This window comes from Lynx canadensis, chromosome A1, assembly GCF_007474595.2.
Source record: "Lynx canadensis isolate LIC74 chromosome A1, mLynCan4.pri.v2, whole genome shotgun sequence".
Lineage (NCBI taxonomy): Eukaryota > Metazoa > Chordata > Mammalia > Carnivora > Felidae > Lynx > Lynx canadensis.
The window spans coordinates 212082071-212099123 of NC_044303.2; the positions used below are offsets into that span (position 1 = coordinate 212082071).

General features: G+C 44.9%; 1 protein-coding gene across 1 annotated transcript in view; it reads left to right on the forward strand.

Annotated features, from left to right (window-relative positions):
• AGXT2 (alanine--glyoxylate aminotransferase 2) overlaps positions 1-17053 on the forward strand; it is a 49322-nt gene continuing 32269 nt past the window's right edge. The window contains exons 1-8 of the mRNA XM_030329346.1: positions 1-53; positions 1549-1805; positions 4432-4517; positions 6476-6660; positions 9449-9572; positions 11147-11241; positions 13052-13145; positions 13793-13886. Of these exons, the coding sequence (XP_030185206.1) occupies positions 1-53; positions 1549-1805; positions 4432-4517; positions 6476-6660; positions 9449-9572; positions 11147-11241; positions 13052-13145; positions 13793-13886 (988 nt within the window). The remainder of the gene's footprint in view (positions 54-1548; positions 1806-4431; positions 4518-6475; positions 6661-9448; positions 9573-11146; positions 11242-13051; positions 13146-13792; positions 13887-17053) is intronic.

A 17053-nucleotide genomic window follows, 5' to 3' on the forward strand; every position in this document is an offset into this window, starting at 1 on the left:
ATGGCTTTTCTGGAGCCCATCGGGGAAGGGAAGTTGCCGAGTGACCTGTCACGGTGAGATCTAGGGATACGGGCAAACCCTGAAAGTCACAGCCTAGACCTTCTTTACCTGAAGCAGCAGCCACTGGAGCCATTACTGGTAGAAACACCTTACGCAGTAACTTTAACAAATTGCTGGGGGCTGAGGGTGGACCAGCATGAGAGTGAGAAACTCGCTGGTTGCCAGAGTCAGAGGACGACCCCAAAGTGCTATGAGCTGTACCTACAGTAGGAATATCGCCAGGCTGTCTTGGTGAAGGTCCCTTCATCGCGCTGGCCGGGGAAGCAGAAGAGTAACCATTGTGAAATATGTCCAGAGACTTCACTTTCCCAAAGATCTAGTCTCTGGGGGAAACGGCTTGGCCAGAGCCCTGCATCAGCTGTGAGAAGGGCATCTCTCCAACTCCAGCCGTCTTTCTGTTTCCTACCTCACCTAAGGGAGGAAGAAAAGAACACAGCCAAGGTTTCAGCTGCCTCGAGAGAGTGTTGTTGAGAGCATCTGGGTGGGACACCTGAGAGATGGAGATTCTAAGAAAGAATCCAGTGAATCTAGTTAAGGCCCCTATGTAAACTTCCAAGACTCCAGCGGGTAGAGGTAGAGACCTACTGGTCTCGTGGCTGCCACCCAGGACAAGCCTCTTAAGTGACCCCCCTCGCATCAAACATGCCACCTAGAAATCTGGAGCGGCCTGCCTCTTCCATCAGTCTGTCCGCGCCCTCCGCATACAGGGGCTAGTTTGTGAACCAACACCTTTTCCCCACCAAGCTCCACCTGCCCTCGTTGCTGTCCCCACTTGTCACTGCCATGCCCAGGCACGCGGGCTCCTGGGCCACAGCGGTGGAAAACCTGGGAGAGAGATACTTATAGCAGCCCGGATGGGTCTTAAAAAAATAGCTGTGAGCGAAAAAGAAAGCATACATTTAGATAAACTAAAACTGCCTCTGCTGCAAACATTATAGACATTTCCCAAGAGTACAAAGCAACAGAAAGACATATATTAACCCCATGAAATAGTTGCCCATGGAGATTCAGGGCGGGGTCAGCAGGAGTGCCAAGTGCGAATTTTAGAAATTGAAATATAATAAAATTAAAACACCCTAACTCTTCAGCTCTCCCCTTCTTGCCCTATTCAGATGCACAGTTGTCCAGGGCCTTCCTCGCTATTGGGTTCCCTTCTCCTTCCCTGGAGAGTACCAACTCCCTTCACTTTTGTCCTCCTTCTCTTCCAGGAGAACCCCAATACCAACACCCATTTCTTTACCCACTCCATGCACATCCTCCTTCTCTCTCTCTCTCTTATTCACACCCCTCATTTCTCAATCTCTATCCCCTTCAACGATACCTTGAGCCTTCCCCACAGCCACCACCACCCTCACAGAGTGACGCGCGTCCTGATGAGAACCTGCTGGAACACAAAACTAACAAAACTAGTCCAGAAGACCTATACTTTGTCTGCCTCCTTCTTTCTCCTTTCTGTCTCCCACTTCGTTTTCTTTTCTCTGCCCTAAGGCACCAGTGCCTGCCCTGGAAGCTCTGGGGCTTGGCCCAAGTGAAGGCTCCAGAACCCCCCTCGAGCTCCTCCCCTTCCGTCCTAAACTCAAAGTCCATCTGGCCAGTGAGCAGTTTGAGCCCTTCCCCCGACCTGCTTCCACAGGCACTGGCTCCCTGGCTGGGAGGGAGGACTCCCGCCGGGAGACACTTGCTGAGAGCTTTGCACCTGCAGACCTCCTCTTCCAGGATCCCCAAGATGTGCCCTTCCTTGAGCCGTGAGTGGAAACCAGGGGCACGGGGGTGAGCTGAGTGTTGGCGAGAGGGGCTGGGCTGGGCTCAGAGTCTGTGGCCTGGGATTCTGGGATTAGGCCTGCATGGGGGCTTGGATTCAGGCCATCTGACAGAGCGATCCTTCCCCGAGGAGCCCCATGCCCCCTGTCCGTGCCCAGTATTTTTCAGGGCCTGCTCTTGCCCTGAAATGAAACCCATGGATAATAAAACCCAACTATGCACAATTTCAGAATGAAAACAATGCGGTATTTTAGCTGTAACATAAAGAAGAAATGAAAGCAATTCAAAATTAAGCATTAACTGCAATAAGCAGATACTCAAGGATGATGACTTTAAAAGACATAAAGCCTCCTCATGAATGTCCACCATGCCCCAGGAGGTAGTATCATTGCCTCAAGCACCCACCTACAGTGCCTAGCCTGTGGGGAATTCTCTCTCTCCCTCTCTTTCTCTCTCCCTTGCCTGCACATGCTCTCGCTCTCTCGCTCGCTCTCTCTCAAAATAAATAAACTTAAAAAATAAATACATAAAGGTTACCTAATACACTATGCAGGAATAAGGCATAGTTAGTACTTTAATAAATCACCTTAATGTTCTATGAACTATGTCCATTGTGTATTTTCAAATATTCCTTCCTTCCTCTTCCCTCCCTCCCTTCCTCCCTTCCTCCCTTCCTTCCTTGCTTCCAACATGATTTTATGTATTTCATTTGGAGCTCTCACTCCACCGTCACATTCCATTCAGTTAGGTGAACCAATGACTGAATCGACCTGCCTTGACTGTTTAAAATCTAGGCTCTTCTTTATGCAGTCCTTCTTCCCAACTCTGTCCCCACTGCCAGCCTACTATCAGAGTCGCTATAGGTTTGGAGTCAAGAGAGCTTCCAGCCTTCTCAATGGGCTGCTCCAACTGTGCAGGCAGGAAAATACGGGACTGAAGGAGTGAAGGGAATTTGAATTCGTAGAAACACTCGGTCTATTTTGTTGCCGTTTCAGAAGAGTAATTAATGTAGATAGACACAATGAAAAGCTTTTCAAAAGGTGAAATTCTCAGAAAACTTAAGGTGTTATTTTTTTCTCATTTCTTTGCTGGCTAGCCGAAAGCCATTTGTTTTTAAAGTAAGAGCAAATTAATGACATTAGTGATTATTTAAAGCAGAAAAGTGAATGGGATCTCTTTGAAAGAAAACATATTCAGAGCTTTTCCTTTCCAGCTTCATTTAAAACACAATTGTTCATTGTGTTTCTCAGGACTGTGACTTCACAGCCACACAAAATACCAACATTTCATCTCCGGATTCAGACCTTTATGCTGAGTAAGAGACATCATTTTCTCGGCTCTCTCCACATGTAATATTATCTTGACACTGACCTTAAGTCTTCAAAATTAGCTGTATTCTTTTCTACAAGGTTTCTAGACGTCTCCTCCCACTGTGATATTCTTTAACTCTATTGTCCCATCCCACTGCTATACACAGGTCAAGATCTGTGCTGGAAAGGAAGGGCCAAAGTGGCCAATGAATGAGAAGAGAAGTAGGCTGGTAGCCTGAAATTTGGAGTTTCACTCTTGTTCTGCAGCTAGCTAGCTTGGCAAACTTAAGCAAATTAATTTACCACTTGGGTCTGCCTTCCTCGTCTAGAACATAAGCATTTTGACGACAAAAACCTGAGGCCCCTTCCAGCCCCAAATATTAAGTGATTCCTCTGACTGACCTCATCTTTGCTTTGCCACGGTCTGGTCTTGGGTCCTCATGGTCTTTGTGTTATGTTTGGGAGGAAGGTCTTTGTGTTGTGTTTTGTCTTACACGTCTCTATGCACGCATTTGTTATTATGGGACACTGCCTGGCGCCTGACTCTCCTGATTCTCTACAAGACTAGTGAACAGCCATTCGTTCACTGTTTACGGAGAGCCAACCTGGTGTCAGGAACTGAAATTGGCACCAGGATTCAGGCACCAAGCAGCTCAAAGCTTAGAAAGCACCTCTATTGACACGGACGATATATTCGATCCATGCACCACAGTGGCAGCAGTCTGACCAACTGAAGAGAGAGATTAGTCCACCTGGCAGGGTGTGGGGGGAGATTGTGAGGGACCGCAGTGGGAAAAACGATGGCTTCTTCCAATATCCTCCATGATTTTTTTTTTACTATAGTTGAAAGAAATTCTCCTTTTTTCCTCCAGAAAATGTGTTATTGAGATACCTTAGTTTTTAAGTCCTAACTAAAGGTCGATTCGAAGTATTTTTAAATTTATTTTATTTATTTTTTTTAACGTTTTTATTTATTTTTGAGACAGGGAGAGACAGAGTTTGAACAGGTGAGGGTCAGAGAGAGGGAGACACAGAATCTGAAACAGGCTCCAGGCTCTGAGCTGTCAGCACAGAGCCCAACGCGGGGCTCGAACTCACGGACCGCGAGATCATGACCTGAGCTGAAGTCGGCCGCTTAGCCGACTGAGCCACCCAGGCGCCCCTGAAGTATTTGTTTTAACTAAGAAATAAACGAAATTGCCTAAGGGTCTTGATTCAGATTACTTAGTACAGGTGGTTTTTACAAGCAGGCTAGTTTGCTGTTCAACTGTGGGCCCTAAGTTCACTTTACCCTTGATAGGTGCTTTCTGGACGTCTGTGACCAAGCTTGGTCTCCACACAAAACCCAGAATGCCTCCATGTGACTTCACACCTGAAAAATACCAGGTAAGAGTCAGAATTTTAGGGAAACCCAAGAGGGTGGTTCTTCTTGAAAGGGCAAAATTGTTTCCTCAAGAAAAACCCGCCAAGGTCCTGCCTGCCGCTTAGCCAGGGCATCCTAGATATTCTACCTACAAGTCACTAGGAGCATCTGAACCCTCTTACTCTGCTCCGTGCTGCTGCATGAATGGGTGTGTGTGAGAGAGACACAGAGCAGAGACTGAGCGACCTAGAGTATGAGAAAGAGACGATCCATCTGTATCACAAGGACACAGATGTAGACACACACACACAAATACATATATCACATTTGTGGTGCCACAGATTTGCTTTTTAAAATGTTCTAGGGGCACATGTGGGGCTCAGTCGGTTAAGTGCTTGACTCGTGATCTCAGCTCAGGTCACGACCTCACAGTTTGTGAGTTCGAGCCCCGCATCATGCTCTCTGCTGCCAGTGCGGAGCCAGCTCCAGATTCTCTGTCCACAAACCCCTCTCTGCCCCTCCCCACTCTCTCTCTCTCTCTCTCTCTCTCTCGCTCTATCTGTCTCTCTCTCTCTCACACACACATACAGACACACACACAGACACACAAATAAATAAAAACATTTAAAAACATTTTTAAATATAATTTATTGTCAAATTGGTTTCCATACAACACTCAGTGCTCATCCCGACGGGTGCCCTCCTCAATGCCCATCACCCACTTTCCCCCCCCCCCCCCCCCCCCATCTATCCTTAGTTTGTTTTCAGTCCTTAAGAGTCTCTTATGGTTTGCCTCCCTCCCTCTCTGTAAAAACATTTTTAAAAAGAAAAATAAAATATTGCTCTGGGAGCATCTGGGTGGCTCAGTCATTTAAGCCTCCAACTCTTGATTTCGGCTCAGGTCATGATCTCACGGTTTCATGGGTTGGATCTCCACATCAGGCTCTGCACCAACAGAGCACATCTCTCATCCTCCCCCACTCACTCTCTGTCTCTCTCTCAAAATAAATAAATAAACTGTAAAAATAAATAAATAAAATGTTCTGATTTTGATTACCTCATATGGCACTACGCGATCTGACCTTCACGAGTCCTTCCCTCCAAACTAGGAAGTTATAATTTTGCTCTCAGACTAAGAAATATCAGGCGCTCTCATGCTCTCTCTCCCTCTGTCTATCCCTCCTCCCTTCCTCCCTCCCTTCCTTTCCATACCCTTTATTCTACATGACACTCATAGATTAGAAATTGTAGATTCAGCAGTCGGGACGGGCCCACAAAGAAGAGCAGTATAGGAGAAAGTTTTGATAATTAAAGACATGAACACCACCAGCGCCTCATTTGTTTATTCTCAAAAAAAACTGCAGGGAAAAAGAGAAAGAGAGAAAAGACATTACTGCAGACCTTTACTTCCAAAGTCTTTTTATTTTGTTCTACAGCTAAAAGGAATTCAGGGGCGCCTGGGTGGCGCAGTCGGTTAAGCGTCCGACTTCAGCCAGGTCACGATCTCGCGGTCCGGGAGTTCGAGCCCCGCGTCGGGCTCTGGGCTGATGGCTTGTAGCCTGGAGCCTGTTTCCGATTCTGTGTCTCCCTCTCTCTCTGCCCCTCCCCCGTTCATGCTCTGTCTCTCTCTGTCCCAAAAATAAATAAACGTTGAAAAAAAAAAAATTTAAAAAAAAAAAAGGAATTCAAAGACAAGACTTTCCATTTAGAGGTAGAGTATTTCAGCCTCCTTCTCCCATGTGTGATCTAAAAAGGGATCGAAGGGACACATTAATAATGTCCTGTACTTGCGAGAAGGGACCTGGGGCAAAGAGGGGACATGGGGCAAATACAGCCACTTGTGGGCACATCGCAGCAGCCTAATGCTCAGTCAGTAGAGAGGCAAGGCACACGGCATGTGACCTGCTGTTGATCTTGTAAGAAATGTGGAGCTCTTAAGGAAAAGGGAGATCTTAAACACTGAAATCTTGCCTTTTCGCAGTCCCCCGCCTATGACCGCATCCTGGAGGTCCACAGGCTGCATCTTCCTCCTGTCCCGACTGCATATTTTCCGAAGCCTTTGCTGCTCCACCAGGGTCACATGGAATGGCTATTTGACCATGAGGGAAACAGATACCTGGATTGCTTTTCTGGGATTGTCACCGTCAGTGTTGGTCACTGCCACCCGTGAGTGTCCTCAAATTCCAGTCTTTTTACTCCAGAAGAATATATGGAGTACAGGCTAATGCTCATGTTCGTGATCCAGAACCCTGGTTAAAAATTCTCTCTCCTTAGGCATATCCCGGTTTCTGGCTGACACGCTCCCTGCTATTTCCTGGGTAACAAAAAAATCTTTGCACCGCACTTTCTGTTTTCTTGACAAGGCAAGGGTTATTCATTCCCAGGCAGCATGGCGTGTGCCATGTGATGGGAGCATTGCTGTGTATGTGTTTTCGCCCTCGCTAGAAACAGCTTCCCAAAGAAAGGCAACACACTGAGGAATAGGCAGAAAGAAAGGAAGGGAGGCAGTTCTCAGAGAGCCATGGGGCAGGTGTGTGGGGTGTGGGGTGATGAAATGAGAAATCACTTCTAGCCTAAGGCTCTCCATCACCCCTGACTGATAGATGAGGCAAGAAAGGATGATAAGAGAAAGATGGAATCAGAGCTGGAAATTTACATTAGAAACATATGGATGCATCAATCCTAAGATTCTCTGGATCTTTGGTCATCAGTGCACCCACACAAATGTTCTCGGCAGGGTCTTCTGTGGTCCTCTTGGTTTTGATGCCATTATCTCATTTTAATGCCTATTTTTCTCTTGTCTTTCATAATCTGACCAACAAAACTCACGTGAAGCGGGACCAAAATAAAGCAGCAAGCCAAAATAAATTGAATAAGTTTGGGTCCTTCTGTCAAAAGTAGGAGCAAAGGGTCTTCTGGAGCCGCTGTCGGGTGATAGGAGTGAGTTGTAATCCCAGGGTCTGGCCTCACCAATTCCTCCCACAGCCTTCCTATTTCTGTCTCCGGGAGTCACTGTTCCCATGCGAGGTTCTAAGGAGGATGTAAAATAAAATTCTGGTGCAGTCTAAAACACACAATAAATACACATGAAGGAAGGAAAAGATAAACAAAGTAGTGAAACATTTTACACGTTCTCATGAATAATGTTGGCATCGTCCCTGTTAGTCCACCACTCACTGCTTTCATGACCTCTGTGCTTCTCCTGATATCCCTCTGACCCTGAAGCTTGCCCTCTGACCCCCTGACTCAAGGGGCCCCAGCCTCTTCCCTTCACCCTCTGCTCTTCTCTCTATACCCTCTTTGTGCATTAATACTCTGCCCATAGTCTCAGCTCCACCCCTTTTCCCCATCCTGATCATTTTGTGACATTTTCAGCAGCCTCCCCCAACTCTCTCTTTCATCTTGCTCCCTCGCCAAGCTACTATAATAACTCTAATAAGCCCAGAGTGGGCATTAAGGCGCCCCACATTTCCTGCAGCCTCCAGGACACCCCCACACACACACCCCATGATATTCCACCATCAGCTACAATCCAACATTAGCGCCAAATCCATCTAACCCTCTACTATAATATTTCTATTTCCATATTCATGTATTCAAAGTGCACAAGTGAGCCTCCTACCATGTGAAGGAGCTGGGCGGCCACTGGCTGCATGTCTCAACTAATCCATGAGTTTCCCCAATGTTACAGGCAAGAATGGTGAAGTCATCTTTGACTCTTCCCTGCCCAGAGGCAACCTGATACTGAGATCTAGCTTTCCCTCCACTGAAATGCCTCTCCTACTGGCCCCTACGGGTTCCCACCAAGCCCAGTCTCTAGAACCTCTCTTTCTGGCACACCTGGAAGGCTACCTTGCCCTCATGACTGGATTCACCGTTACCAGTCTTACCCTTTTCAATCTACCCTCATGGGGCTCACATATTTACTTTGCAAAAAAATGCTTTCATCAATTATCTGTTAACTGTAAGAGTTCATTGATTGTCTGCAATTTTCTAAAATGAGTCATAAAACCCAGACCACAGGAGAAGTTAGTTGGTAAAGGGCCCCATGAAAAAATAAATTTTAAAAACCCTGTACTGTAAACTCCATCTCCCTCCTGGGGAGAAATAGTATGTATTTGTCTAATAAAAGCACTGGCAAGTCCTGCAGTAAGGAAATCTGTTTGAACTGGTACTTCTCAAAATCACTTAATCATTATTTATTTAACCACTTCACTGTTCTTTTTTGAGAGAAAATTATTAGTAACAAACAGAACTGGTGTATACCTTTAGCCATTGATGCCCTTTGGATCAAGTTTAAACATCCTGGCTTATGTTTTCAAGGCATTCCTAGTCAGGTCCTACCTCTCTATGTACCCTAAGTTCTTACTATCCCTCAACGCCAACCTTCTGATCCTTCACAGGATATGGTTTCATAGTTACAAAGCGTTCATCCAAAGTGACCACTATTAGGAAGCAGATATTGGAATCTCCTCTGAAGGAAGAAGGCCTGCTCTTGTATACATGTGTGTGATGTATCTGTAACTTTTAGAAGAATAAAATGAAAAGACACCTGGGCTTAGATATAGTCCTCTTTAGTTTGGAAACTGTTCAAAGGGTATTTAATAAGAAATCCTAATCAGAAGAGAATCTATGTCCCAAACTCCCTCCTAAAATAGGACTTTCTTTTTTAAAATCTGTAAGGGATAATCATTTGGTCTCCTTTTGAACACTTCCCTTGGGGAAGACCCCATTACCTTTCAAGGCACCCATCCCATTGACAGCTCTACTGGCTACAGTTCTTCCTCACATGTGGATGAAACCAGCCTCTTGAAACTATTTGAGAACTAGCCATAGATTCAGGGTCAATGGCTGGTGTGTGTGTGTGTGTGTGTGTGTGTGTGTGTGTGTGTGTGTGTTTTGGAGGAACGTGCCCACTGGTTGCATGGGGAACTCAGCTCTTGTGTTTATCCAGGAAGGTGAACGCAGTGGCACAAAAGCAGCTTGGACGCCTGTGGCACACAAGCGCCCTCTTTTTCCACTCTCCAACCCATGAGTTCACAGAGAAGCTTTTGGCACTTCTTCCAGAGCCTCTAAAGGTATGATGATCCCAGCTTAAAGGAACAGGGGTCTCATGACCCCAGGAGAGCTTCCCGAGGAAGCAGGACTATGAACAGGGAATTTGGTCCATGAATCGAACATCTGAAATAGTGAGCTAATAGCCATTTCTGAGAGCAATTGAGGAGAAAGCGGGAATTATGAATTGCTGGTGAAGCCAGCCAGTGTTCACTCATCACCTCCAAGCCTCTGCCTCTTCTCGAAGTTCTCCTCACTGCCACATCTCTGCAAAATCACTTAGCAGAAGCCCCAGAGCTCCTTTATGGACACTCTCCTCTATGTTCCTCAAGAGTTTTTCATCTCTTTGCTCCAGGGCTCCTCTACGAATTCATTTGTATGTCTCCTGTTATAGAGTGGAGCCAATTTTTTTATGTTTATTTATTGATTTTTGAGAGAGATGAAGAGAGCACTAGGAAGGGAGGGACAGAGAGAGAGGGAGAGAGAGAATCCCTAGCAGGCTCTGGGCTATCAGCGCAGAGCCCGACGTGGGGCTAGATCTCACGAACCACGAGATCGTGACCTGAGCCGAAATCAAGAGTAAGACACTTAACCAACTGAGCCACGCAGGCGCCCCCAAAGTGGAGCCATTTTTTGATAAAATTAATATCCTGTTCAGTTCATTTGCTCTAAGATGCACTTAGACATTTTTTTGCTAAACGAGATGTTTTTCTGCATCAGAAATGACTGGTTTTTAACTGAATTGAGATGTTAAAATGTCGGCCAAGATTTGCACTTCAGGATTCAATAAGTTAGTATATATATAAGAATATACATAGTACCTGTAGATATATATAATATAGATGTATAACATGTAAATATAGTACTATATATAATATATGTATAGTGCCCAGTACCTGGTATTGGCTTTTCTTACTATAGCTTCTCTATCTACTTCACCCTCTGCAAGAGATGAAGAAAGCTGGGCTAGAGGCAACCTAAGTCTAGCCCAGTCATGCTCACAGAGGCACAGAAGCAGGGACATCAGCAAGGACACAAGCTCATGCTTCCCAGGCCCCGAGCCCAGAGGACCCAGTTCCCTTCAGTTCTCCCCTTTCTCTTAGCCAAGAGGAGCTGCATGTTTTGTGTGTTCGCTTGTTTTCTCAACATTCACACACACCAAACAGACAAGCAGGGACATCCTCTGAGGCTACAGGACCAGGGAGCCTGCCTTGTGCAAGCCTTCAGAACCCTGTCGGGTGGTTGTGGTTCAGGAGCTAAGCAACCCGGTCCTCAGATCCACTCACCCGCTAACCACTACATACCCTTCAGCGGGTCTCCCCATCTTGGCATTTTGTAGAGCATTGAATAAACCAGTGAAAGTCAAGAAGTTTCACAACTGGGACAATCCTTAGCCAGTTTTGTAGCTTTAGCACTTAGCAGCTGCTCACTGAAAAGCTGTAGAATTAATATAGTACTTGAGTGATAGAACTGCTTTTCTAAAAGGAACCCTCCTTCCTAATTAGAGGCTGGGGCACAGTCTTAGCAATTTTGCATTAATTGGGGAAGAAGGACATAAACTAATGTATGAGGCCTTGTGTCTTCTGTTTCCCTCCAGGTCATTTTCTTTGTGAACAGTGGCTCTGAAGCCAATGACCTAGCCATGCTGATGGCCAGAGCACACACAAATCGCACAGACCTTATTTCTTTCAGGTAATCACACCTTGGAATATTCAACTTTGGTAACATTGACTTACCCCAATACTAAATGTGCGTCTTTAAAATATAGCATGGGGAAGGCAGAGGGGCGCTTTCCCGGGAGTATCATTCTGATTTTACAGCAGTATCAGTGAAATGAATTTTATGACGGGATAACCCCATCTAAACTGGCCTCATTCAAGGTAGGGGTCCCTGACTGGGGTAAAAAACAGCTTGGAGTACTACTTATGTCATAGATCATCTGATAAAATTAAATAGATGGTCATTTGACAGTTTTTGGACTCTGAAGGTGTGGTATTGACCACGATATATGCCAAGTGGTGAATAACTGGTCTATATGCGTAGATGCTCACAGCTCTACCATATGACAGTGGACACATTTTCATCTCTGCTTATGATCAGGAGCCCTCTTCTTACTTCCTAGTGCCAATGGCACCAAATTTTCACCTCTTCTCCTCCCTAAGTTCAGAGGATACATATTGAACCTGTATATTTCTACTTCTCTGGGTGACTTTTGAAAATTGGCAACGTAACAGATTAATTATAAACCCTTGGTAGCTATATTAGCATTAAAAACAATAGAAAACTTAGCATTTTGTTTGCAGTTTCTTCCTTTGGGTAATTTTATATAGCACCTTTTTTAATGTTTATTTATTTTTGAGACAGAGAGAGAGCATGAGATGGGGAGCGGCAGAGAGGGAGACAGGATCTGAAGTGGGCTTTGTACTGACAGCGGACAACTGATGTGGGGCTCAAACTCACGAACCATAAGATCACGTACTGAGCCAAAGTCTGATGCTTAACTACCTGAGCCACCCAGGTGCCCCTGTATAGCACTTTCAAGCATTATCTTTTAATAAGGTTTATGTCAGAGGGTGACTTATAGTAAAAGTACATGGAATGAAGAGATAGTCCCATTCTTTTACCTGTCTGGCCATAGATTCTGTCTCATTTCCAAGAAGATCTGATGACCACAGCACATCCAATACTGCACATTCCATATAATATGCCCCACAGTAACTATAGGCATAAGGAAACATTTACTGTCAAAGAAATATGGCAATAAAAAATGTGACTGATGTTTTACCCAAATAAACCTCCCAGAATATACATGTCCAGATAAGTATTGATCTATTCAAAGTGGACATGTGTTGCTAGGGTTCAACACACAGTTGTGTCTCCTCTTTCAAGATAGATGACCATCCTTTTGAATAGTCTTAATAATCCTAAGTCCTCATTTAAGGGTGATTTTTATTTGAGAATTATCAAAACCCATTTGAAGCCAAGACAGGTGATCAGAATGATTTATACTAACTGTGGTAGTTTCAGGTTCAAAAAGAAACAAAACCTGTGGTGTTGTTTTTTTTATACACCAGATAAAGTGGCTCATGAGGCATTTGCACAACAGCAACATCACAGAACAAATATTTGGTTTCTCAAGGTGACTGCTTAAAAGAATAATACTCATTGAATAGAATTCCAGAGGTGTTGCTAAAAGATGAGTCTCTTTGCTTAAGAGTGACTAAGTAGGGCAGGTGCCAAGGTCAGAGTTCTTGCCCAGATACTCTCCAGATCTTCCTTTCACAATTTCATGTCTATGACACCATCAGAAAAGACAAATAAGTAAATTCTCCTGGCATAGGCTCAGAAGGTTTCTTAGAAATCATTGGAGTTACACATTAATGGTGTTCTGTGTTGTCTCCATAGGCTTCACGGATCTTCTCTTTTGTCCTACACAATAGTCCACAGGCCAGCAATCAAAGAAAACTGAACCTGACCCCATCTTCTCACTGTTTCTTTGCAGAGGTGCCTACCATGGGTGCAGCCCATACACACTTGGCTTGACAAACGTAGGGTCCTTCAGGATGGAGCTCCCCAGTGGGCTGGGCTGCCAATCAGTGAGTTTTGAGATTTTGGTCTGGTTTCTCTAAAGTCTGCTCTGCATGTGGTATGACCGATCAGATTTTCCCAGTATCAGGATCAGAAACGCATATGAAGAATATCATTCATCAGGGGCCAAATTTTACTTACTTGAACCAAAGCCCCCTTGGAGGAAACCTTTAGTAGAAAGGCCTTCAGACTCTGAGCAATTAATTACAGGGATTTTTACAATTTGTTTTGCTTGAAAATAAAATCAGGTAAACCGCAAATGAATGCATTGAGATTAGTTCTCAGAGCCTCGAATGCATAAGATTTCTACAGAGCCATCCTTGTACTCACCTTTTGTTCTCACTTGCTGTACCCACCTGAACATCAAATCAGATACCTAATTATTCCTATTCTTTCAGATGCCCTTACCCATATAACTCTTGAGCAAGTTGTTTCCAGGCTGGCACTGAAGTCAGTTTCCTTTGTAAAGTGCCCACATAACTGGTTTCTAAGAAAAAATTATCTTTTCAAACCAAAGTATTAGGTTTTTGTCCTAAGTTGGAGAGGAGTATGGGAGGAATCTCAATATCAAATTAAGAAGCCCTCCTATCCTGACTGGTATCATATGTGTCTTGTCCTCACAGTTTTGCCAAATGCCTTCTTTTGTCATTTGCAGACAATGTGCCCAGATGTTTTCCGGGGCCCCTGGGGAGGAAGCCACTGTCGAGATTCTCCAGTGCAAACAATTAGAAAATGCAGCTGTGCACCAGGTTCAACTGGGCAGGGAGGGGGGTGCGGGGTGGCCGGGAGGGTAGGTAACGAAACCGAGAAAGGCCAAACCATTACTCAGTGAACAGATTTGAACCAATGGAAAAGGGAAGAGCCAAAGGAAACAAAACTGGAAAGCAAGGCCTCGTAGCGTCAACATGCATCATGCCTACTACCGCTGTGTTCTCTGGCTGTGAGGGGAGCATCTCTGGCCATCAGAGCCAAGCTAAACAAACTCCCTCTTGGTACTTCATTAAAGGAGTTCCGTCAGCTCTGTTAGCAATAGCCCTGCTATCAGCTTGAAAACAGAACAAGGTTGGTGGGATTGTTTACCAATTCCCAACGGAGGAGGGGGAGAGGGAAAAGAATACTTTCAGCCGTTTCAAAACTCCGGTCAGGAAGTTCCCCCAAGGGACTCAGAATGCCAGCCAAAATGAGGACATCTGTCAAAACTTAAGGCCATTGCCAAAGTCTGTAGACATCTCTGGCAAATGTTTTAATTATTTTTTTTTAATTTTTTTTTCAACGTTTATTTAACTGGCAGATGTTTTAAAGGCATTCTCAAAAGGAGAGTTCCCATTTACCAACCGCATTTATATTTGCATTCTCTACCTATTCTTACCAGAGGGGAGGGATGGAAGCAGCAATTCTCTGCTAATCAGCAGTCTCCCCTGTGCTTGTCAGCACAGTTCAGGACCTCCGAATAGCTGCTTCTAAGTAGTGCTGAAAGAAAGAGCTCAATGCTTCTGCCCAAGATGCTTAATGGAACAGTTTTGAGTCACTCGGGTTGAAAAAATGCAAATGGAAGTCTTAGAAATCAGCTTTGAAAGGAAGAAAGAAGATTCACAGTCACCTTAAAATTCAGGTAGGATAATGGCAAAATGGAGACAGGGGGATAAAAGAATGAGCATTGAAATAGGATGCCGTGGTCACAGAACTTAAAACTCTAAGGAAATTTAAAGCTATATTAAAAAAAAACCCTCCCCTCTCCACTTTAAAAAATTGGGAAACCAAGGTCCACACCTGAGAGGCAGCAGAGCTAGGACTTGACCCCAAGCCTTCTGACTCCAAACCACTGCTCCCTACCTATGGCCACCCCTGTTCACACTGGCTTGTCAGCAGGATGAACCTGCTTAAAATAATTAAAATAATATAATTTTAAAATAATCAAAATAATTATTAAAATTATTAATAATTTCAATAATTCCTTAAAATAATAATTCCTGTTCTGGCCAGGATTGAGGGGACCCACGAAGTCAGGAGACCTGGATTCCAGTCCCAGCCCCAGCTGGTTCAGCTGCAAGCAAAGGCTCCATCTGTCACCTCGGCTTTCTCATTTGTAAGATACAGATGGCAGCAGCTGCCCCCAACCCGTCATTACAAGGCTTCATGAGATCAAGAGAGGAGAGTTTTGGGTACAGAAAGGCAGATAATAGCAATACCAAGGGTACCTGTAGAGCCGGACCCACATATCCTACCTGGAAGGCATCGAGAACTAAACTCGGTTTCATGCACCTCATCGACCTCAATCTGACCACAACGCGGGCAGCAGAGAGCCTAGCAAGCAGAAGCACTCAAGAGCTGGCCATCTCCTTCCCTCCCTACTCTGTGTCCCTGCCTTTCTCCATCCTCTCTGCCTCCTCCCTCTTCGAGGCTTTCTCTGCTTAGGCCAATTTGAAAATACTAGAACCCCATGATCATCTCTCCAGTGGCCTCTGGAGGCTTAATGATAGTGACAGACAAACCCTTCTGCTCCTCTGAACTGTTGTCTTTGGCATATCTGAAGTCAGCTGTTTTCTTAATTCACATCCTCAAGAGACACAACTGAAATATGTATTCAAACAGAATTGCAATACAAAAAGAGACCACACTCCTTCAGGGCTTTGGGGAACTGCGTAGTGTTTGGTCTTTGTTGCAAAAAGGTGTAGTCACATGTTTGCAAATGCAACCCAGCTCGTAAAGTACTTTGAGTGTAGAAGATTCCGGTTCTCCGTTCCTCTTAGGATGCGTTCACTGGGCGCTTACAGGTACCAATCTTGGTGGAAGTTCTTTCAGTTCAGGATTAGGTCATCATTGCCCACATGGGCATAAGCAGGAGTCCAGGTTGTGAAGTTGATATAGATGTTTCTGTGGTAGATTACATCACCTTCCTCTATCCTTTTGCCGGGATTTTGTCTTGCCAAGTGTTCATTCCGGGCCCTGAATTTAGGACGGAAGCTGTGACGACATCCACCTCCCAAAGCCCACTGCCCCACAATGCCCCAGACCTCGTCCTCGTCATGTCATTGTTCTTCACCTTTTGCAAGATGAGCTTCCTTTTCCTGAAACATTGTTCTTCCTTGGCTCTTCACTCTATTTAACTTCTATACCACCAGCTAAAATAAAAACTCTCCATCTCCACTCAGTTGTTTGAATGGTATACGGGGAACATCCACTCGTTACACCCTTGTCATGATGATGCCACCGCACCATGTCTCTCTCCAGAGGCAGCCTGACCTGGAGTTACATCAATGAGCTCAGGAAGTAAATGTGAAATGAAGTAAACAGCTGATTACAGGAGGTGACCCCTCTCGTCACTGAACTCGTGGGCAAGCAGGGGACAAATCATGAAAGGTCTATCACAGGTTCACGCAAAGCCTGCTCTCAGTTTGGTTTTGGCCAGATGTCAGCCACTGGGGTTGACTTTGCTCCACGCTCCCCCCTCTCTCCTTACAGATGGGCATGCTAAATTTCCAAATTATTTCTTTTCATATGTGATCCATCCTTTAGAGTCATCCCAGGCTCTCTGCCTTTCTTAATAAAAACTAAAAAATGGACTCTCCACAGGCATGGGTTTACTTGGCTAGTATATCCTCTCTTCAAGCAACATAAGCAATGCTAAAAATGTGCTTTCTGGATTTGGTATCCTTTTCCTTCCTTCTTTCTTCACACTTCCAGCCCCTAATTCCAACTAACCTAGCCATGCGACTTTTCCCAAACATCACATGTACCTTAAAACATGTTTGGGGCCAGGTAGTGTTTTTTCCAGTTTTATTTATTTATTTTTTCAATATATGAAACTTACTGTCAAATTGGTTTCCATACAACACCCAGTGCTCATCCCAAAAGGTGCCCTCCTCAATACCCATCACCCACCCTCTCCTCCCTCCCACCCCCCATCAACCCTCAG